At 38.4% G+C, this 24,287-nt stretch overlaps 3 protein-coding genes across 6 annotated transcripts; 2 read left to right on the top strand and 1 right to left on the bottom strand.

Annotated features, from left to right (window-relative positions):
* Positions 1-1,244: 1,244 nt before the first annotated feature.
* LOC110748279 (uncharacterized) lies at positions 1,245-6,483 on the top strand. 4 transcript variants are annotated; one of them, XM_088252905.1, is made up of 5 exons: positions 1,245-1,895; positions 2,637-2,799; positions 3,298-3,531; positions 4,136-4,235; positions 4,664-6,483. In XM_088252905.1, the coding sequence occupies exon 5, from the start codon at positions 4,749-4,751 to the stop codon at positions 6,126-6,128; it is 1,380 nt and encodes a 459-aa protein (XP_088109031.1). In that variant the 5' UTR covers positions 1,245-1,895; positions 2,637-2,799; positions 3,298-3,531; positions 4,136-4,235; positions 4,664-4,748; the 3' UTR covers positions 6,129-6,483. The 4 variants fall into 4 exon arrangements, with proteins under 4 accessions (XP_088109031.1, XP_088109032.1, XP_021803977.2 ...); XM_088252906.1 differs by lacking the exon at positions 2,637-2,799 and having other exon boundaries at positions 3,451-3,531; XM_021948285.2 differs by lacking the exon at positions 2,637-2,799 and having other exon boundaries at positions 3,435-3,531.
* Positions 6,484-10,967: 4,484 nt separating this feature from the next.
* LOC110748268 (putative serine/threonine-protein kinase PBL7) lies at positions 10,968-14,529 on the top strand. Its single transcript, XM_021948271.2, has 6 exons — positions 10,968-11,529; positions 11,825-12,120; positions 12,660-13,042; positions 13,468-13,600; positions 13,959-14,048; positions 14,158-14,529. Exons 1-6 carry the CDS (start codon positions 11,214-11,216, stop codon positions 14,317-14,319), a joined length of 1,380 nt encoding a protein of 459 aa, XP_021803963.2. The 5' UTR covers positions 10,968-11,213; the 3' UTR covers positions 14,320-14,529.
* Positions 14,530-17,637: 3,108 nt separating this feature from the next.
* On the bottom strand, positions 17,638-22,286 carry LOC110748415 (syntaxin-22). Its single transcript, XM_021948399.2, has 7 exons — positions 21,855-22,286; positions 21,101-21,194; positions 20,380-20,519; positions 20,077-20,151; positions 18,828-18,985; positions 18,642-18,742; positions 17,638-17,973 (listed from the first exon to the last, which is right to left on the bottom strand). The coding sequence occupies exons 1-7, from the start codon at positions 22,043-22,045 to the stop codon at positions 17,908-17,910; spliced, it is 825 nt and encodes a 274-aa protein (XP_021804091.1). The 5' UTR covers positions 22,046-22,286; the 3' UTR covers positions 17,638-17,907.
* Between the last annotated feature and the right edge of the window lie 2,001 nt (positions 22,287-24,287).

The raw sequence follows: 24,287 nt of genomic DNA, 5'->3' as shown, positions 1-24,287 counted from the left end.
CCTTTTTATCTCAAACATTGCCCTAAAATCTTCCCCCAATTTAGGTGTAGTTAATTGTTGACAGAGAGATCACATTATTGTACTACGTACCTTTCGTATGCAGATGATATTTCTCGTACAATAGCTCTCTCATCGTTAATATCACACATTATTTCGAACTTTTAGGAGGACCCAAATATGATGGGAAGTATTTACATAAATTGTTGAAGGAAAAACTAGGAGACAAACATTTGCACGACACATTGACTAACGTTGTAATCCCAACTTTTGATATAAAGCGGCAACATGCAGTTATTTTCTCCAGCTATCAGGTTTGTTTATTAATTGTCTCTTAATTCGAACACATATATGTATATAATTTAATCCTTTGTTTTGCTCTTTTTGTGAATAAATAATTAATTCCATAACTTCCATAACTTCAACTGATGGTGCCATCAGTGAGATTGAATTCTCTTGATTCACTAGTTGAAGATATGAAATTAAATTGATAGGCTGGAAAGTAGTACGGGGTTGTTGAAGTTCCAATGCATATATCTAAGAGCAAAGCAGCTAGGCTGGGGTTCTTTTTCAACTAAAATCATGACCAACATATATATATATATACAAAATCAAGAATTATTTATTTATTCACAAAAAGAGCAAAACAAAGGATTAAATTATATAAATATATGTGTTCGAATTAAGAGATAATTAATAAACAAACTTGATAGCTGGAGAAAATAATTGTAGGTTGCCATTTTATATCAAAAGTTGGTTAGTCAATGTGTCGTGCAAATGTTTGTCTCCTAGTTTTTCCTTCAACAATTTATGTAAATACTTCCCATCATATTTGGGTCCTCCTAAAAGTTTAAAATAATGTGTGATATTAACGATGAGAGAGCTATTGTACAAGGAAGATCGTATGCATACAAAAGGTACGTAGTACAAGAATGTGGTCTCTCTACCAACAATTAACTACACCTGAATTGGCGAAAGATTTTAGGGCAGTGTTTGAGATAAAGGGACGATATCTTCAGCAATATACAAGGGACGATTATTTTCATCTGGGGTAGTAAGTATGGCCGTCACAAGGCCACACGTGCTCCTCCCTACAACTACATGAAAATAATATGTGAGCCTTATATGCTTAAAAGAAAAGGTTTAATTCCTCTTATTCTACCTCCAACAATACTAAGAATAGTAATAGGACTTCCGTTAATGGGAGAATGAAGGGATGATTCGTGTTTTCTCCATGGGTGAGAGATTGAAGAAAAGGCAATGCACAAGGCTTAATCTAGCAACGAAAACTAAGAAATAGAGATTGAAGTTTCAAGAATCTCAAAAGAAAAGGTTTGCATGTTGTGGGATTAATATTGAGCTGTGGAGTTTATATAGGGGTCTTTTCCCTCTCCGATCAGGAAATTTTAATTCCCATTTTTAATCAAGGTTGTATTTACTTTCCTAGTCCTATTGTAATTAGGACTTCTTTCCTGATCACGTAAATCTTCCTACACAGACGCAATCTTCTATTTTAAAATATTACTGCATTCTTCCCCGCACCATTCTTCTCCAGAATTACCGACTCACTATTTTCACTCTTCACACCATTCTCACCGTTAAGAGCCGAACTTTCTTCATACCTTTCACTCCTCATACAATTCCCACCATCAAGAACCGAATTTTGATCGCACCCTCCAAGCCAACTGACCTTTCCCAGCTCTTCCCCAATAGAACAACTCAAATTTCTGAGATTTCACGCTCCTCATTCTACACACAACCAGACCCACAACCAATTGGCAGAGACCCATCAACATTCTGTTCAGACCTCTCACTCTCTCAGTTTCTTTCCTCTCCAACCATCACCTGCCACGGTGGACGATTCCCACCCACCTCCGCCACGACAGATCAGCCCAAAGGTAACTTTTTTGTTGTTTCTTTTTTTTTGGTTTAATGACACTTAACATGCTTTTGTTTAGTTTTTTGGTGCAACTTTTTATTTTGATCCGTAATATTTGGCAATGCAATTTGTGGTTGATTGTGTGATTTTCTTAGGGCTGAATACATTATAAATTTGATTTTGTTTTGATGTTATGGAAGATTCATTTGCCTAACTTGAATTGCGCTTAAAGTTGAATTGCTTGATAAGTGTGGTGCGTCACTGATAGTCTGCCCACTATGTAGTGGATAGTGGGTTCATCAGTTTAAACCTTACTCCAGCTTTCCACTTGTGTAGGAGGTAGATTGATTCCAACACAATATCCCTTTTTTGTAGGTCCAAATGAGTAACTTGTGTGGCAAGAGGCAAATTAGAATTTTTTTTGCCTGTGCAAATATACATGTGCAGAGGCCAATATACCATTGCTGGTGGCAAATGTACCTGTGCAGGAGGAAAATCAGAATCGTTTGCCTGCACATTTTCGACCTCTGCAGAAGGCAGATTGAGTCACCACAATGTCACTTTTTATTTTTATTTTTTTATAGGGTTAATGTTTTCCTTTCCTCCAAGATTATGCTCTAATGAGCTGTCTTTGCCCCTCTGTTAAAACTTCAAACTTGTTTGTGCCTATATTTTCCCTCTGTTTTTTTTCTGATGCACTATACATTTCTTGTTCCAGTACTGTGCATGTGTATATCTTCTTTCTTTTTTGTGTATGCAGTTGTTCTATTCCAGGCCCTTTTACTTGCGTTGGACAAGACAGTGCCGTCTCACTTCGAGTTCCTTCCTTCGTAGTAAAATCAGATGATAGAGGGCCATATCGTTGCATTGTGCCTATATATATATAATTTGTGTGTTTGTTTATCTTCTTTGCCTGTATTAAGGTATTAACTATTAAGTGTATTCATTACTGTTCAGTTGTATTTCTTTAGATGTGTTTGATATTGTGTATATGTTTGTGCAGGCTAGTAGTAGCACAGAAGCTCCATTTTTTGAAATTTAAATGGCAACTCAAAACATAAAAACAAATAGTCAGGAAAAGTAAATGTCTAGTTGGACAATGGTCAATGGGATAATTTCAGAACAAAAGAAAAATGTGGACTACAATAGATAACCAGTCAATAAAATAGATTGCAATTTAATAATCTCTGAAGTTAATTTGTCTAATTAGTTTATGCAGTGACATTTTTGTTGGTGTTTGACTGGTATGAGTTTTAGTTTATCATTGATTTTTCTGCTCATTCTTTGTCTTGTTGTCTTCAAGTATATTTGCATATCTTGTACTTACCAATTTTTTTTTCCTTATTTTCCTAATTCCTAGTTCTCACTTGTGTGTATTCTAATTTTTTATTTTTATTTAACTTGTCTTGTGAATGCTATAGGGTTAATAAGACAGCTTTTGTTGAAACTACTTGTGGAAAAATTGATGATTGAAGATAGGAGATACTGAGAGTATTGTAAAGTCTAAGAAGACATTTTTTGTGACTGTTGGAACTACTTGTTTTGATGCTCTTGTTAGAGCTGTGGATACGCAGGAGGTTAAAGAAGAGTTGATAAGAAGAGGGTATACCGAGCTTCTCTTTCAAATGGACCGTGGATCTCATATTCCCACAAAGGTAATTTTTAATTTTTAGGTCCTATTTATTTCTGCATGAATTATGTGATTAGTTTTTGTTCTTCACTTTCTATTGTAACATAACCAACTGTAGGGGGGAAAATGTGAATGTTTAAAGAATGCATTATCCAGTTTGCTATTTATATTCGAATTAAAGGTTCTCCGCCTTGACAAAAGCATAGGAACTGTAGTGGTGATTTTTAATTCCTGTAGTGAAAGAGAAAGAAAGTAGTTTTTCTGCACTCCAATGAATATCAGAGTTCATCCAGAAAAAACTTAGGGGTTTAGTTGAAAGATTATTAAAACTTAGGGGGATTAGTTGTATTCTTCACTTAGACTCATTAAGCCTGGCCACAGTCTACTAGATTCGAATTTGGATGGTCACATGAGGAAAATGCAGTTGATGTAGCAGCCCAATGGAGTAGTAATGAACAGTGTTAAGTGAAATGTCTATATCTACTATACATTCTTCTTATAATATATATATATATATATACACACACACAAACAAATACACACATACACATTTTTTTTAATGGGTTTGAAATTGATTTGTACTTATTTGTATTTTCTTTCCCTTCCCCCCACCATTTTTTATAATGCAGCCTGAAGGAGGATATGGGTCTCATTCTTTAGACTACTACACTTTTTCATCCAGCATTGCAGACCATCTGCGAGCAGCATCTCTTGTGATCAGTCATGCAGGTATAATTAAATAGTGTGATGCAGGACGCGTAGGACCTAAATTTATTAGTTTCCTAATGTATTTGTTAGTTTCCTAGATTCTCTAGTTTTCTAAATTCTAGTAGGATTTCAACTTTTCCAGATTTCCAGATTTCTAGTTTTAAGTTTCCTTTTTTATTTGGGTTAGGATTTCTGTTTAAGCAAGGGATTTTTATCCTATTATGTCTAGGATTTAGTTTGCTATAAATACCCCCATGTGGTTCTTTAAAATGCATATTTGAATGTTGAGTAAACCTTTTCCTAGAACTCTCTGATCCCTTCGATCTATATTTCTTCTCCTCAATCTCCAATATTCTTCTTTGTTCTACTGTTTCTGCTCTTTATCTCATCTTATCAATCTATATTTCTTCTCCTCAGTCTCTCATATCCTTCTCTATTCTGTTGTTTAGGTGCCTAATCTAACACCTACAAGCTGTACTACATCAATTGGTATCCAGAGCCAGGCCTCGATTTCGCTTGTGTCTACTCTCTGACATGGCACCCCAAACCGTGGCCAGCCTTGCGGAACAATGTCATGAGTTCCAAGACAAAGTTTCTGACGATATAGCCCCCATTGAAACCCAACTCTCCAAGCTCAGCTCTGAACAAAAAGAAGAGTTGGTACAGGTTCACAAACATCTTGCGACAACGGACCTTGCCATCAACAAACTCCAAGACTCTGTTCAGATGCTTATTAATCACTTTCGGGCTGGAAAGGCGGAGCCTTCTTCTACCTCAGCGGTGCTCTCGAGTTCATCTACGCCGCCGCCGAAAAGTGGCCTTCTGCCCAATCCACCAGTGGATCAAAAACTCAAGGCTGTGCCATATGGCATGCCGCATACCTCAACCGGTCTCTCGCTCAGCACGCCCGAGGCTCAATTGGATCCCCTCTTTTCTTTTGGGTCTATGTCGACGCCCCATTATACCCAACATACAGCGTGCCCTCCTCCAGTGACTACTCAGGCTCCTACCCCGCCACCCGTTCGACATGATCAGTACACTCATCTCCCTTGCCATTTTGACAACGATGCCATCCGCCACATCCAGCCTACCGCTCTGAGCCACATCAAACTCACCGCTCTTACTTTTGATGGTCGTGGGGATCCTACAATGTTTCTTGATTGGGTTCAAGCCATGGAAGATTATTTTGCCTGGTTCAACTTGACGGATGCTCATAAACTTCGTATTGGTAAGATGGCACTACGGGGAGCCGCTAGACAATATTGGAATTCCATGGAGGAGCAACTCTATCAATTTGGACGGCCGCCTGTGACTCTATGGAACGAGATGAAATTGAAGCTTCGCAAACAATATGTTCCCACCTTTTATCTAGAGCAATTGTTTGATCAATTATGGACAATTTCCCAAGGAAATTCGACCGTTACTGAATACCATGCTCGTTTTATTAAACAGAAAGGACGTGCGGGGATTCGTGAAGAACCAGGAATCACTGTGTCTCGCTTCATCCATGGTCTTCATAACGATATTAAACATGAAGTCTGTCGGTTTGATCCTCATTGTTTGGAAGATGCATATTGCCACGCATTGGAAGCTGAAACATATTTTCAGCCTCAACATTCGGGGTATTCTGGCCAGCCTGCAACCGCCAACCAAACTCTTCCCACTACGGGTATGCAGATGGGGTTGACGGGGTTTTCAGAACCATCTAACCCTACTGCACCGCCACCTAACAAAGGACCGGCTGTTTCTACTAATGCTCGCATTGAATGTTTCCCTTGTCATGCCAAAGGACATATTGCCTCTCGTTGTCCGCAGCGAACTTTAACTATCAACACTCCCGATAGTGAGCTTTGTGAGATTGTGGAGCCTCTCAAAGGTGTCTATGATCCAAACATCAATGATTGCGGACCCTAGTCCCCTATTATTCATACTTTCAGTCAGCGTCATCGTCATTAATTTACATTTTGTGGTTGTTTACTCGTCGGAGTCGAGTTCTTTTCGCCGAGGGAGAATGATGCCTTACGCATAGGACCTAAATTTATTAGTTTCCTAATGTATTTGTTAATTTCCTAGATTCTCTAGTTTTCTAAATTCTAGTAGGATTTCAACTTTTCCAGATTTCTAGTTTTAAGTTTCCTCTTTTTTTTGGGGTTAGGATTTCTGTTTAAGTAAGGGATTTTTATACTATGTCTAGGTTTTAGTTTGCTATAAATACCCCATGTAGTTCTTTAAATGCTGATTTGAATGTTTAATAAACCTTTTCCTAGAACTCTCTAATCCCTTCGATCTATATTTCTTCTCCTCAATCTCTGATATTCTTCTTTGTTCTACTGTTTTTGCCCTTTATCTCATCTTATCGATCTATATTTCTTCTCCTCGGTCTCTTATATTCTTCTCTGTTCTATTGTTTAAGTGCTTAATCTAACACCCACGGGTTGTACTACATCACAGTGTCTTCTTATGTTTTGACATTTGATTACCATTTAGGTATACTTGAATTACTGTTACTGTTGTCTTATACAACTGCCATTCTTCCATGTGCACATACAATTAAAATATAATTGGATGAGTTCAATTTTTAGAATCCAACGGTTCAAATACATGTCTAGTATTACCAGTCATCTGAACAATTACATTTTAGAAACCATTCTAATATAAGGGTGCATGATGTGTTGTTATGAGGAAGGCCGACAATACCACAATTTAATTACAAAATTTATTATATTCTATGTATTTTTGTTGTTTGACATAACTCTTAGAGCATATTTGTGCATGAGGGCTTTTCAGTTATGTAGACGTCCTTGTATGGAATGAAAATGGAGCATAACTCTTCTTTTTTCTTATAGCATGTTCGTGCATGAGAGAGTGTCATTCTCTACATTACTGAGGTATATATCAATGTGTGTATACATAGAGTTCTTTTGGGGCCCACTTCACATTATAGTTCCATCATCCAAGCCGCCGTCTATGTTTCAAGTTTTCATTCAAAGATGAACTTGAAAAAAATCATGCAAATTGTAAACCATCAAGTCGTGTAGTTCTCATGAAACAAATAGAAGAAAAAGTTTTTTTTTAAGAGAAAAATTAAAATGACTGCATTCTGATCAAATGGTCATGAATTTTCAGATTTTGGTTTTTTATTTCCTGAGATAATCTATGAATTAAGACTTGAAAATTAGACGGTCGGATCATTGACATACAATGCAAGGTGGGTTCTACAACAGTGTCCCTCATATAAGTTTATTTGAACAATCTCTCAATTAAAGCTCCATATAATTGTTAGAATTGTAAATATTGCAAGGAAGCAATTGTGAAAGGCTATTCCTTATGAGAACTTATTAGCTACAATGCATTACTTTCATCTGTCCTGTTTCTCATGTTCTGAATGTGACACTAGAATTTTTATTTGAGTGCTTTTACTTCTGCAGGAAAGGTGTATCGTTTCCCTTGAGTCTTTTAAATTCATCAATTTCAATGAATTTTCTTTAGGAAAGTTTTGTAAAAATAGAAGTACAAAGGAAGAGAAAAGTTTGCTGATTACGAGTAATTTCTTTGTACATATGTTGATGCTCGATATTTGATTGGCATAAATGTTTTCATGACTGTTTTGCTGTGGCGCAGTGTCAGGGAGCATATTTGAGACATTGCGGCTTGGTAAGCCCTTAGAGCAGTTCCAGCGGAGGGCTGAGCCCAAGGCTGGGGGGAGAAAAACAAAAAAATCTTGTTCCAGCGGACAGCCCAAGTCCGGGCAGGCTGTGGGTCCCAGCAAGTCGGGCTGGCCCGAAGGCCAGTTCAGCCCGAGGTTGAACCCTTGTTTTGGTGCTGACGTCATTGCTACAGTACACTACAGTGCTATGCTACTGTGCCGCTAAAGTCCACGTGTCGTGCTCTAGGCTCTCCGATCAGATTTTTTTCTCCAATCCAACGGCAGCCAATTTTTGTGCAATAAAAAAATGAAAAAAAATCGATTTTTTTTTTAAAAAAATTACTGATTTTTTTTTTCTATAAATGCCAAATGTTATCCGATTGAGATATGAATTTTATAATAAATATTGACACATACGAACCCAAAAATCTTATCCGAAAATATTATCCAAATTAATTGTTTAGGTAAACAAATTTGTGAAAAAAACAAAAAAATGAATAGTAATTGCCCTTTGCCATGGCAACGGGTGGAAACACACAATACTATTTGCAAGGGCAACCACTATTCACATGAATAGTGGCTGCCCTAGCTCCCCCCTTGCCATGGCAAGGGGCAAATGGGTGGAGTTGCTCTTAGTTTGCTGTTCTTTTACATGCAATATAGATGCATGATTTAACCTAGGGACAATCATATGCATATCTATTAAGGGCACGTTCACTTATCAGAAATGAGTGTTGGAATTATTCCAATTCCTTCGTATAATTGGCAGCTTCTTAGGAGTGAATCCGGTGGTGCAGGGACTCGTAGTTGTAGAGGTTGGTTTACGGAAAAGATTGGCCTGGTTGCAGAGGGTTGAAGCAAATGAATTAGTTTGTCTAGGATCTCAAATCCCACTGATACCAGATTAGGAAGCCATGATTTCCTTTGGGTAATTGGAAGAGTATTTAACATAAATGAGTTGGGATGCATCATGTTCAGTTTGGGGTTGGCCCAACCAAACTTTATTGCAAACCTATGTCCATGGTCTTAAATATCGATAATATCCCCGATATTATCCCGATAATATCTGATTTTTGGGGGTCCGATATTTTAACAACTAACCATATAGTTATCGTCAATATATCGATATTATCCCGATATTATCCCGATATTATCCCGATAATATCGGAAAGATATTTTCAACACTTTTATGAATGATTTGGTCAATATATCGAGATATTATCGATAATATCCCGATAATATCCCGATATGAAACTCAAAAAATGTAGAGAACTGAAGTAGCTCATTGAACTGATTTGGGCACTCTACGGAAAGCATGTCTCCTAGAGTAATACAAAAGTAGCTCATTGAGCTAATAAACAAAGCATGTCTAGCCGACAGAATGCTCACATGCTTTTACAAAATGGATAAAATATAAAACTTAGCTTTGGATTCCTGGCTTGGTTTACAAAATGGATAAAATATAAAACTCACCAACATTTTTTCAACTTACATTACTTACCCTACCATTCAACCACTCACCTGCTTTTACTTACCCTACCATGGCAGTAGGCGGGCAGGACCAGGAATTGGTGCCATAGGGAAGAACTATACTAGTAGAGAAAGAGGCAAGGGGACATTGTCAAGTCAAGAAGATGACTCGTTATCTATAACTTCGGACTCTGTTGGAGTAGGAAGTAGTAACTATGGTTATACTCATAACCAACCATTTCCCTACCCTTCATATCCCATTCCTGTTGGGATGGAATCAAGTGACACATGGAAAGAATTCGAGACTCAATCTTCAAATGATTTTGCTTATGGACAACGTCAACCAATCTCGGATCCATATGGGTGGCATGTTAACAATTACATGGAAAACTATTTTGGGGATTTATCATTTGATGACTACTCTTCAAAATATACTTACTCTACACATAGAGATGATGAAGATAGTGAAAATTTTGAACCTCATAGGAACTCTATGTGGTACTAAGTCACTCATGTATCTTACCATGCAATGTATAAAGTGTAAAATATTGTAGTAATTCATTATATATAAATGATTATGGTGTGTTTAATCTTCTTTCATTAATTACTACATATTTCTACACTTACGGTGTTTGCCAGCTCGCTATATAATCAACTTAAATCAATTAAATCCATCATGCAATGCATTTCCTTCCAATTTTTTGTGATAAACTAATAGATAATTGACTAAATAAACATCCTACAAAGTTTCAATAAAAATTTCCAAGTTTTTCTTACAATTTCCGTGGTTTTTATTCAATTTTTTCCGATACCGATAATATCCCGATATTTCCTGCGATATTTCCGTGTTTTTTGACTTCCGATACTTCCGATACCTCCTATATTTAAGACCATGCCTATGTCAAGTAGCAGCTGATTTCTCCCTCTTACACCAGGGACAAGTTCCAACGCATGGAGATAGTGATGCTCCACTGTTTTAGGGGGTCAGGCCTAATTCAATGTCACTCTCAGTTGTAAGAAGGGTAGAAAAGGTTCCATGTATCACCCAAAAAAAAAAGTTTTCACTGTTCTTCCTGAGGGTTCTAGGTTCGATCATCCTTTTCCCCCAATGCGATAAAGAAAAGGTTCACTATATGTTATTAATTTCTTTTTTAATGATATGATTAATGAAGGGATTATGTTACTTATTACTAAATGTTGTTTTTATATTGACTGGGACAATGAATGACACTGGGACGGTGGATTGGCATGCAAATATCTAAGGCATTACTATCTTTCTCCTTGTTCTCTGGTTTGAAGCTGCTGTTTTATTGTTTATTATGCTAGTGCAATTACAGTTGGCACACTTGCCACGTCCACTTCAACTGGTGAATAAAGTCATTATCCACACAATGTCTTCAAGTCATTTGAGGATAGAGAATCAGAAAGTTTCGGAATCTGTAGATTGCTTATGAAAAATGCTACAACTCGCCCACACGCGCCGGTGGACCAATGACACAGTCGTCACGCATGAGCAATTGTCTGTAACACAAATCTTTGTTTATAATTGGGAAATAATGATTTTGAACGGAGAATGGATGTGATATCGTGCAAAAGCTTCCAAGACTTTCTGATATAAAAAGACAGAACAATTCTCTAGAAAATACAAAAGAAGAGACGACTCATGTGAAGAGTCATGTGAAGAAAAGACCAATTTTAGAGAAAGAAGGAGAGATGAAATCCAAGCTAGAAGGGAAATTCAACTCCCTATACAAATTTACACCTCACCATTGCCAAACTCACCTCTCTCTCTCTCTCTCTCTCTCTCTCTCTCTCTCTCTCTCTCTCTCTCTCTCTCTCTCTCATTTCTTCTGTTTTGCATTGCTCTTTCGGTCTTCGTGCTCATGGAAGTTAACACCACTGCTGAAAAACACCACAGTCATCATAAATACCACCTTTCACATTCTCAACCCTATAACCGCCACCACCACCATCACCATAACCATGGAAATTTTCCTTCAAAATATACTCTCATTATCATGTCCACCAGCTCAGTTATGCTCCTTCTTGTTATATTCTTGATCATTTTAATCCTTCGACGGCTCAAGTCCACCAAAAGTTACAATGGCAAAACTTACAGAGAGAATAGCAGCATCAGCAGCAACAAAAGCAGCAGGTTCATTGCTCAAACCTCAATGCCCACCTTCAATTCCAGCCCAGGTAATACACAGAAAAATGAATGGTTCTTCTGCTCAGAATGCTTTGATTATTTATTTATTACAAGCGATAATCTAAAAAAAGGGGAAGTTTCTCACACACACTACTAAGGTGCCATGGAGGTTCGAAACTACTGATCTGCAAGTCTTCCACTAGGCTAGACCAAGTTGGCAGAATGCATTTTTTTTAATTAACAGAAAAAATATGGTTTTTAACAAGCCCATTATGGAATTTGGTTGGACATGAGTTTTTTCTGTTCCTCCAGAAATTCTGATATTGGCATGTGAAAATGTGGCAGATGTGAAGGGTGGGTGCCTAAACCTCCAAGGAGGGGATTCTCGAGGGTCAGTGCTTAAGACACCAGCAGAAATACTCACAGCACCAAGCAGATACAGAAGAGGAGGAGGAGGAGCAGTCCAAGTGTTTTCATACAAGGAACTTGAGGTGGCCACTGAGAAATTTAGTGAAGCAAATGTGATAGGGCAGGGTGTGTTTGGGGTTGTGTATAGGGGGATCCTCAGAGATGGGACTGTGGCTGCAATTAAGATGCTGCATAGAGAAGGAAGGCAAGGGGAGCGTGCTTTCAGGCTTGAGGTGAGTGACTTCATTTATTACTATTATTAGCTTTTTTGTTCCTACTTGCTTTTTATCCAATATCCATCCCTCTTTTTGGTGTATTGTCTCTTCTTTTTCAAGTACATTGGCTTTAAAATGAATGCCCTTTTGTCATTTTTAGGTGTAAGCAATTTGTACTGTCCACACAAACAATTTGAGCACAATTGCATGATATATAACGAGGGCATTGCTAACATTTTTGCTTAATTGCAATATAATTCTCTCTCTCTCTCTCTTCCGTGTATCACACGATGTGTAAAAAAGACACAACCGGTGTATGAGACGGAGATAGGGGAAGCTATGACCTAAGTATTTTACCTAACCACACTAAAAGAATGAAAATCTTGAGGACCTCTTTCTCCAACACACATTATGCTTGCCTTCAAATGTTTTGACAAAAGGATTATTTTTCTATTTTAAAGAATGCGTGTTTGTGGTATATTTTATTAAATTTTTCACATGGGTGTGAGACAAAATATGAAAATAAACAAATGCCTTATTTTCTTCCCCTATTGTAGGTGGATCTACTAAGCCGATTGCATTCTCCATACTTGGTGGAGCTACTTGGCTATTGTGCTGACCAACATCATAGGCTCCTAATATTTGAATACATGCCCAATGGTACCCTACAACACCATCTCCATTCCACAGACAACCATAAGCCGTTGGATTGGGGGACCCGATTGAGGATAGCCCTTGATTGTGCCAAGGCCCTTGAGTTCCTCCATGAGCATGCCATCCCACCTGTCATACACCGTGACTTCAAGTGCACCAGCATTCTACTTGATCAAAACTTCCGTGCCAAGGTGTCGGATTTCGGATTGGCCAAGACGGGTTCTAAGAAAATCAACGGTCAGATTTCGACACGGGTGCTGGGGACCACAGGATATTTGGCACCAGAGTGAGTGCTACCACATCATCTTTAATGGACCTCCCTCTCTCAAGAATTCTCATTAAGATACCAACAAATTTAGAGGCATGCAATAGAAGGATACAGATGGGCTTATATGCTAGGATCACTATTATCCTAGCTGTCATTTTTTATCAGCTTCATATGGGTAAAGCAAAAGAACTACCAAAACCCAAACACCATTTTAGACGAAGGCTGATTATGACATTTTCTTGCTTTGATGCCTTTTGCATGGTCCATATACAAACTGCATATAAAACAACTCTACTCATATAAAATTACAAACGGACCCTTTGATTTCAATTTAAATAGGGAATTACAAGAAGATCCTCGTGTATATAAATAATATTTTTTCTCTTCACTGTGATCTTTTATTTTTATTTTTATTGAGTTTTGGACTTTTTGGTGATACATAGGTATGCCTCCACAGGACAGCTTACTACAAAATCAGATGTGTACAGCTATGGTGCTGTTCTTTTAGAGCTGTTGACCGGGCGTGTGCCGGTTGATACCAAGAGGCCTCCTGAAGAACGTGTCCTTATCTCATGGGTTAGTCAATCATCATGACACACAATGCTACTAAAAGTGAACCCTGCAAATTTCTACTTAATAGTATATAATATTGGATTGAGTCTCTGCATTTACAAATGGTATATTTACGTGCATTTCGTTTAACTTAAATTGTTACAAATATGTAACGATTAGATTTATTGCCACATCAGCTAGGTGGTGTGCAACACGTCTAACAATTACATTGCTATAATAGTTTAAATTAAACAAAATGCATGTAAACGCAGAGACTCAATGTTACGTTTTATGTAGGTATATGTATGCCTACAATTTATGCATGCTTGTTTCTAAGGTGTAAACTGAAGAAGTTGCTAATTTTTGTTCTATGACTCGTCAGGCTCTTCCAAGGTTAACAACCAGAGAAAAAATATTGGAAATGGTTGACCCATCTCTAAAAGGGCAATACTCAGACAGGGATCTAATTCAGGTCAGCTTAGCTAGCTAGCTTCCTATAATCAAACCTTCAACATAATTAAATTATTGGTGCTAGAATTTCAACCAACTCAGATTTTTCTTGCCACTATATTGTTTCACAGATAGCTGCTATTGCAGCAATGTGTGTGCAGCCAGAAGCTGAATACCGGCCTCTAATGGCGGATGTTGTACCGTCTCTAATTCCTCTGGTTAAGAACTCTTGTTATGTTGGTTCCCCTGGCACCTCTAGACTTCAGAATCAAGTAGCAAGTCCGAGGTATTAGCTACGGGCTATACGAAAGTCGGAACTTAAAGGAACCATTCAGAGCAACTAGTTATTCGTCCAGTGGTATATCTTATTTTCAACATTATGAGTGAGTTACAAGTTTCAGTTCCATCAATAATATTTGATGCAAAAGCATACAAAGTACTCTGGATGGATGTGAAGCACATTAAGAAAAATATTAATTAAGCCTCTTTCTTCTTCTTTTTTCTTTTTCCAAAGCAGACAAGATCAGACAGAATTTTTAATTGCCACAATCCGCCACCACCTCCTCCAAGAAAAATGAGAAAATCAATGAGTTGAGACCTCAAATTTCCAACGAATCCACCACCATATTAGTTTCCAGAAAAATATGACAACCCAAATGAGGCCCCGTTTGAGATTGCTTTTTTTCGCCAAAAACCTGCTTCACTTTAAAGTTAAGCAGTTTAAGGTGTTTAGTAAAAAGAAAATATCCCGATTATTTTAAAAGCAATGACCTTTTGACAGCAGCTTTTAAAAGCAGGCTCTAGGTTGCTTTTCAAAGCTGCTTTCAAAAGAAGCGCAGATGAACATTTAATGAATTTTTTAAATCCCCAAAATACCATCATTCATTTTTTAAAAAAATGACACCACCTCCACTTCCACATCTAACTCCACCACTTGCATCACCACATTCACTACCTCCACAACCACCGCCACTGCCACCACCACCACATCCTCCTCCTCATCCTCCGCCTCCGTCACCACCACCACCTCCTTCACCACCTCCACCACCACCTCCTCCTCCACCTCCACCTCCACCACCACCTCCACAACCACCACCACCACCACCACCACCACCACCACATCCTCCTCCACCTCATCCACCACCTCCACCACCACCTCCTCCACCTCCTCCAAATCCACCACCACCTCCACAACCAACACCACCACCACCAACATGCTGCCACTGCCACCACCACCACCACCTCCACTCCATCACTACCACTACCACCACTTGATTAGTACATAACACTTTTAACATCATGTCTATTTTAGTTATTATTCATAGTTACAACAATTTTATATTAAAATTTACCAAATGTTTTTCACACTGTTTTTTGTACTAACAACACTTTAAAAATATTATTTACCAAACATGGAGCTGCCTTACTTTACAGCTGTTGGGGTCTTTTTCTTCCAGTGTCCAGACGAATGGGGCTTGGGCCGCTGTGAAGGATGAGCGGAGAAGGTTGCCCATGTTTCTGAGTTCGAAGACCGGGCTCCAAGAGAGTTTTGAAAGGGTTTGTGAAAACCTTAGAAAACACCTTGGTTCCCTTCACCAATGAACCAAATAAACGTGACAGATTAGCGATAGTATGGCTTGGCTTGAGGAGCTTGTGGCATGGGAGCTAAGCCTTCACAAATTTAGCAATCTGAGAGAGAGAGAGAGAGAGAGAGAGAGAGAGAGAGAGAGAGAGAGAGAGAGAGAGAGAGAGAGAGAGAGAGAGAGAGAGAGAGAGAGACAAAAGCTTGCATTTCTTATGGAAACAAATATTCAGGGCAAGGGGGAGAGAGATCTGAAGAGATTTTTTACTAAGGCAGAGAGGAAGAGATGGAAATAGAGAATGGGGTGTCTTGAGTAAATTCCTAGCCGCTTGACAAAACTTGGTTGCACTCTGGATGATTTACCAGAAGAGAAAATAGGAAGAGATAGAGGAATGGGGCTCGAAATTGCAGAGGTTTCAGGGATGAGAGATGAAGCTTGCTCTCTGAATGTGGTTGTTTTGCTGGGTAGAGAAAGCTCCCTTTTATAGGCGCTTAGAACCCTAATTCTATCGATCCCCCATTCCTACTTTTCCTTTGTTTTTTTCCATTCACTCCCTTTTAGTGAAATTTCTTCAACCAAAGCGCATAGGTCACAGGCTCTTTGGAGTTCCAAGGCTTTCTATGCGGCTGGACCTCCCCATGGGGGTGAGGCGCCACCTGCTTTCTTCTTTGATTTTCAAATTAGAGCTCGCAGAGGAAAAAAGAGAATGGATGGAGTTGTTTGTCCAATGGGTATTCCTCTTGTCCTATGGATTTCCGTTGGTTTTTGCGATGACCTCTGTTTGACTTCGTTCTGGAGCTTTGACAATGGTGGAATACGATGCTAGGTTTTTAACAAGGATCTGGGCTGGGCTTTGTTCACAAGTATCGGGTTATTGGTACTTTCTTTCCAGCAGCCTACATGTTTTCGTCAAGCTGCTGGAAGTAGCCTATTTGCTTTATTTTGGGTGTTTTAACTAACGTGAGATTGTCTAAGTGTGGCAGCAGACTATGAGGTGTTCTCCTAAGGCTTCGGATCACTTTTTTTTCCCTCTCTCATGCTAACCCACGTGTTTGGGCCCGATGAATGGGCTTGAGTTTTAGTGCTCCCAAGTGGCCTAAAACTTTCTATTCCTTTAACTCTCAATGGGCCCTATGAGTGCTCATACCCGTCCATACCACAACCTTCTCAGCAAGCCCCGAGTAATTACGTGACTTGGGCCCACTTAAGTTTGTAGCACGGCGCGTTGCTTGTTTGCTTGGCGTGGCACGTGTGCAAGCTCATATGATGAACTTTTATGTGCTTCAATCGGGTTTTTTCTCAATAAGGTATCGCACTGGGCTAGGAATATTTTTGGACCCAACCTTGGATTTTTTGGGCCTCAACAACAGCTAATTTTTTTTTTTTTTTTTGTCTGAACCATGAGGTGGTCCTGGATGGGCTCCAACTATGGGTGGCACCTTTAAGCCTTAACCACAACCCAGACTAATCCCCACTCACACCGGATCGGCCCGTAAGGAGTAAAGTGTTGGTCAAAGTGGTGACTCCGTACGAGAGCAGGGATCGAACCCCTGACCTCTCTTAAGGAATGAGAGTAACAGCTAATTATTTTCAAAGCACAGCAAAAGCATCTTTTTTTAAAAGTGACAACAATCCCAAGCTGTGAGTCAAATTCCTAGCATCATGAAAAGAGTTCTTCAAAGAACATTAGAAATTTTTATGAGTAAATATCAATTATAATTTTGAAATCACCTTCAATTGTTAGATTTTTGTAATGCCATTTTCTCCTATATAATTAATTACCAAGTTTGCTTCTTAGCAAGAACCATGCCTGCTGTTGTCGAGACTTGATCATGTTATGCCAAAGATCCTAACCCTAATTAGTTAATCGAAACAAATACCTTCTAAACTCCAATAATACTGTAAATGACCAAATTAAACTAGAGAGGCAGCAAAGAAGAGGACCATAAAGTAAACTCCAATTCACAATATACTAATCGAGTCACAAAATAAAATCCGGCAGATGCACACCAATGAAAACCCAAAGAATTATGAAATTTATCAATATTTATATTATTAGATAAAGAACACCATCAGAAGCCCCAAACACCAACTTACAGAATAAGAAGTGAAAAAAACACATCCCACATAACCAAAACCAACCAAAACAACCAGATATATTGTTAAGGCTACCCACCCCCTATATACGAACTTATAATACAGCGGCAAACTAGAGTTAGGCATGATATCCCAAGAGACAACCCATTAGAGAAATTATCATACGGGATCCTGTGAGCACATCTTGACTTTTTCCACTGATTAAGCTGCAAGTACTACTATCACAATGAGAAGCACGATTCCAAATATTACCAAGAGCAAGCAAGTCTGCAAAATACGAAGAGATCAATAAGATTGACAATGTTAAAGAGTATTTAGATATACCTTAAATAAATTGAGAGATGGATATAATAGAGATCATTAATATTCCTCTTAAGTGGGATTCAATGCTTACTTCATGTATTTTAAAATACATGAGTACGCCTACTGAAGTATAACGTGGTTCTGAAAACAGGAATGGACCACATGTTATGCCAGAATCAACTTAAGTAGTGGCTCAAATCAGATTTAGCAACATAAACAACAAAGGGAGTTCTACTGCTGTAATTTTTAGATGTATTACCATTAGGTGTAGATTATATTCCTTAAAGTTTAGGCCTACTTGGGTTAATTTACAGGTTGCTGAGAACTGGGGTATTCCAAGCTAAGCCTGGTCCCCTGGTTCCTTCTTGTTTGCCTCGTTGTGGGGTTTGTTTGGTTTGTATTCTGGGTTTCAGGGTTGTTCCTCACAGTTTGTGTTCTTCGCCTACCGCTTTCGTGCTTAGGGTTTGTTTGTAAATGGCTGTGGCCTCTTTTCTGTATAATTTACTATTTCATTTATCCAAAAAAACAGATACATAAGCATTTTGCGTTGCCAGATAGGCTCGAAAGAGAACATTTCTGAACACATACATAAATTTATTTGTAAAATGTCATTAGACAGTGTTAAAAATTACCAGAGACGAATTTGATCTTTGGGTCTTTGAGGCCTTAACAAGTTGGGACTTTGCCTGGCCTGTGGCAGTGTGGGCACTCTCAATATTGGAGCCTATATCATCTGCAAAGTAGATATGATCACATAAGAAAACATGAGCCAGATAAATAATAGTGCCTTCAAGAGAGTAAAGACAAAGATAAGTTACCAATCATGGTTCCTTGCTCATGAACCAAAATAGCAAGATCTTTAAAAATCTCATTCACTTCACCAATTTGATGCTGGATTTCTTGTATTCCTTGTTCTCTTTCCTCGATGATAGCCTCATTGAAGGAAATCTCATTGTCCAATAGCACGACCTCCTGTCTGCAGCACAACCCATTTAGAACTAAGGATATATGGCAAATCCAACATTGATAAGAATTTTAAACTTAAGTAGATAAATGAAAGAACAATCAAAATTTGGGAAACAGCAAGCATATGATAGTCAGAGCTTCAACTCTCTCGATTGGAAATGGAGCCAAAGACAGTTGATGCTTACAAAAAATTTTGTGCACAAGAGAATAGTTTTCAAGGTGAGAAATAAGCCATTAGCATTTTGATGTAGTGTACAAGGTGGGTGTTGCTTTATGATTATAGTGAGCTTTAGATAGCATACATCTTAGTAATTTCGTGTTAACTCTATTTCTAAGCCTGTCTTCTCTACAACCATACTTCCACTGGACCACTTTCCCTCCAAAGGCCCTCTTACTCCACCATAAACCTAAAACTGGACTTGGAGAATAGTTCATTTACATTTCACACTTCATCAACAATGGAGAATTCAATTCATTAAAGACCTTTTAATCAGTAATACATCTAAAAACACTGTTCTGATTTTTTATGAGATATACATAAATCTACTCTTGTCCGGACATCCGGATTTTTGTCAAGAGATGGCTGTGGTTTTGCAACTAACTTTCTTACTTCTAACTGCTTGTTTTATATAACACACAGCTTCTGCACACTAATCTTCGTTACAGCACAAGAGTACAAAAAGTTATACATTAGAAAAATGTTCAAGGTTTGAATTCCTTATGCATCTGTCAACGGATTGGTTGAAACAAAAAGCAAAAAGTTATAAAAAGTGCATCAGATTATACTTCATATGCCCTGATACAATGTCCTCATGACGGTGGAGTAAGTTAATTTACTAGCAGATCAGACGGAGGAAAAACGACTGAAACAATGAATCTGAGCATCAAACAAAATCTTTTCTGCCGGATAGAAATTTTGGAGAAATATATATGTACATACATATATAAACCACAAGAGATATACTATTGCTCTTGCAAAATCAACTGCTACAATTCAAGTTACCGCTTCCAAATGATAATAGCAGTAGCAAACACGCACACGCACACATTTCACATTGCTGTATCAGTTAGAAGTCCTCCACAAAATCAAGTAAAACTCACCTTCTAGATTCCACAAGGAGAGCACGCTGTTCGGGACTCTTATCTGAGCTTATATCTATCTCACTAGCAGTGTAGCTGCATGAAACAGTAGAATAATCATACAACTAAAAATTGAGGGTCTGAAAACACTAGGATGTAATGCAACTAACATTACGAAAAGATCTTCTGGAAGATATCACATAAAACAGACTAACTTGAAGTACTGTCGTTGAACTACTATGGTCAGGTTCACCTACCGCTACTGGACTCACAAAATAGTGCACATAAATAATAGATTGGATTTACCCTCTGACAAAAAGTTACCTGGACGGAAGAACTGCTTGGGGAACAAAAGGAGCATATGCTGTTTCTCTCTCAGCTGCAAGCCGTTGAGCCTTCTGAAATTCTCTCAGCACTGCTTGAAAATCTTTTGCAAGCTTAGCATCTGTAATCTTCTTGCTCGCCTGCAATTAAGTTGAAGACATTCAAGATCATCACACCGCGCAAAGCAGAAGAAAAAAATTCATGGAATTAAGTTTAACAAGCAAACTATAAAGTTTGAGTTTTTCAAAGGTCAACCCACAATACAAAGCAAGAATGCACCATTTCAACCAATCAAATGTACCTATTTGGCCAATCAGAAATTCCCTAAAGTGGACCCAAATAAATACTCATAATAGCACTTCACCCAAATAAATACTCTAACAAACTTGACATAATCTTTGACTCTGATTTATTTTTATTGTTTCTTTTTATTTTCTGACTCTTGCGCCACAATATATTTCATTTTAGACCAAAAAGGCCTTATCGCTAGATTTGGGACAATGGGGCTTAGACTTAGGCTTTAAAAGAGGATATTTCTTTTCTAACCAAATTGTAGCTATTGTATCATTGAGCACTGGAAGTTATCAATCAAGGTAATAATGGATACATCTGATGGTGGGTGCAAAGATAAAGGCATGTATCTCTACTTTTGGGTGTGTATGTGTGTAAGAGAGGAAGGGATGGAAAAAGGAGGGGAAGAGAGAGAGAGAGAGAAACTTACATTGACTTCAGTATGATGATCTCTTTCACTAACTTGTTTAAGTTTTTCTGAAGTATCCTTCACCAATTTACCAATATGTAGTCTTGTCTTGTGCCTGCAAATCATGAGAAGTGAATATGGGAGCACTAGAAAATGGAATTTATCATGCATGCCGTATCTTGTGGAAATCATTCACAAGAAAGGAAGTGAGTAAGTGAGGGAAGGAGGGGGAGGGGGGGCCCCGAGAGAGAGAGAGAGAGAGAGAGAGAGAGAGAGAACACCAACAGTCATTCCATCTATGCAACAGGAAAATGGGCAGAACAAGCTTAAAATTATTAGAAAATTAGAAATTACTGTCTCCATAACTTCTAATGCAATCACATAAAGGACGAATAGAATCAAATTTCATACACATTATCCAGCTGGAGTGAAGAAAAGAGCATGTTGAATAACCAGAAAAGATACTTCAGAACTTGAATGAACTAATCCGGGCATTGCCCTTAAGCCATTTTATCTTTAAAAATTTCATATCTTGAAATGATATTGCATGTACCTCCAAAACGCTAGCCAAACAGATAATCCTAATCCATCAAATTATACAGCACAAAAGGCTAACACGAAGCGCCCCATCCAAACAATTAAAATTCAGGCAGTCATGATACTAACAATGACAGAAAACCAATTCAGCCTTCACCAAACAAAATTCTCAATAAGTCAACCCTAAATGCAAAACCAAACAATTCAAACAAAATTGATAAGGAAGTAAAGAACTCACAGCTTTTCGCGGAGCTCGGGCGTGTCCTTGGGGGTACCGATGGTGTTGACGAGCCTCTGAAAGGTGGATACGGCGGTGTTGATCTGGAAAATGCCTGAGGCCACCGCTTGGGTCGGGTCCTGCTTGCCATTGACGATGTCACGCCTTGAAAAACCCGAGCCCCTTCCTGCTTCCAGATCCCGAAAGCTCATCTCGCTTCCCTCCCAAACCCTAACCCTTACTTTCCCGAGAAAATCCCGAAGAGAATTTCGAAAAAAATGGAAAGAGGAGCTGGTGTTTGGATACAGGGATCTTGAAAGACCTCGATGCGAATTAAGAATTGTGGCAAGAACGGGGAGATAAGCAGGAGGCGATGATTCGGAAGAGAGAGAGAGAGGGAGGAAGGGAACAGGGGAGAGAGAGAGAGAGAGGTATGCGTACGTCTCGTATTGTATTATTAATATTAATGCGGTGAGGTTGTTTTTTCTGGTGGAAACTATTGGGGACGGAAGCCGCTGCCGGCACGTTGATGTGGACCCATAAATGGAATTTTGTTTAAAATGTCACTTGAACTTATACCATAGTTTTGATTTGTGACATTTAAGAAAAATTTAAGAGAAATATCACCTTAATTTTTCAAAATTCAGGATTTGTCATCTGAGTTTAACACCTTCCAATTTTTCATATATTTTAAGGGTATTTTAGTTTTTCTATTTTCAAAAAAAAATTAAAATGAAAAAATCATTATAAGAAAGTTTTATATCTTTTAAACAATTAAATTTGAAAAAAAAAATATATCACCTCCCCCATCCCCAGTGTGCCACCGACGGCTCCAACCAATCATGCCCATCTTGAAATCTATTCTCCCTCCCCTCTTCCCCTTCCTCCTCTCTCTATCATGGAACACCTACCCTCCACAAACAAATTCCCTCATCCCACCCAAACCGAGTCCACCTTCTTCTTCTTCTTTTTTCTTTTTTAAAATTTTAGACATGCTCAATGAATATCATAAAAACATTTATACATGCTCAAAGAGAAAGAGAAAGAAGAGGAGGAGGGGGATAATGTGCAATGTCTTTGGGGTATCTTTTTTCTCTCTTTTCTTTCTTTGAAAATTGAAAGACTAAAATACCCTTTAAAATGGATGAAAAATTGGATGGTGTTAAAGATAGATGACAAATCATGAATTTTGAAAAATTAAGATGACATTTCTCTTCAAATTTTCTTTAAGGTGACAAATTGAAACTGAGGTATAAGTTCATGTGTCATTTCTACAAGGTCGAGCTTTCCAGGAATGCAAAGTCAATCTTGTGTGCAACCGAGGTGGCAAAAATTTTCATCAAAAGGGTACTTTGATGATGGTGGGCATCCAAACGAGAAACCGGAAAAACTGAGTCGAACTAAATCGGAAAAAATAGAAATCAAACCAAATTAAAGAGTGCTGTTATTTTCACCCTTTGTTCTATTTTTCCACCCACCTTATCTTCACACCCACAATATAAATTTGAAAAAACACAATCTCATCTTTCCACCCACCATTATTCTCTCTCTTTTACCCGATCCCCTCCCCACCAATTTCAACACATGCCACCCATCAAACTCACCCCCCACAACCCAACACCCTAGCCACAGAACCCAACCCAAATGCTGCTGCTGCTATGGCAGCAAATATTTCAATCTCCAATCATGAGACGCCACGTGGATAAGAAGAATATCCTCTAGGTCAATTAATTAAGTCATTTATTTGGCAAGATAATTGACACAATAAATAAGGATATTATCTTTATTTAAAGAGATAATATCACTAATTAAGATATTATCCTTATTTGGAGATATCACCACCAAATTAGGAGATTTGATCCCAATCAAATCCCTAATTGACTCAATCTCTACAATTTGGGGAAAGAATAAACTCCTTCCTAATAAGAGTTTATTCTTTGCAAAAACCTAGATGTCTAGAGCCCTATAAATACATGGCTTCATTCAACACTCAAGGTAACTCTAAACCTAGCTTCGAAACCCTGCAAAAATACCCAAAATCTCTCTCCCTCTCTCTCCCTAGCTGACAGCCCCACCATTGTCGCCAGCCTCATCGCTCTCCTCTCTCCATATTTTTCGTACACGGCTAAGTGCCGCTACACACGGCTCCAGCAACCCGGTTCTCACCATAAATAAATCTTCGTATGCTTTTTAGCTATTTTTTCTCCTAGATTCAATCGAAATAACTTAGGCATCGGAGGGCCTTTGGCTAACACCCCCCCGGTGTGGTATGTTTACTTCGGTCTTTTTTATAGGAAGAGAGGAAAAGAGAGAAAGAAGTTCAAATGGCTAAGGATCTAGAAGCGAATATTCTCCCGAGGGATTATTTGCACAAACAGCTGCTGCTACTTCTCTCTCTCTCTCTCTCTCTCTCTCTCTCTCTCTCTCTCTCTCTCTCTCTCTCTCTCTCTCTCT

This window comes from Prunus avium, chromosome 5, assembly GCF_965620075.1.
Source record: "Prunus avium chromosome 5, drPruAviu1.hap1.1, whole genome shotgun sequence".
NCBI lineage: Eukaryota > Viridiplantae > Streptophyta > Magnoliopsida > Rosales > Rosaceae > Prunus > Prunus avium.
Note: the sequence above shows the minus strand (reverse complement) of the source record. Positions and strands in the feature narration are given on the sequence as shown.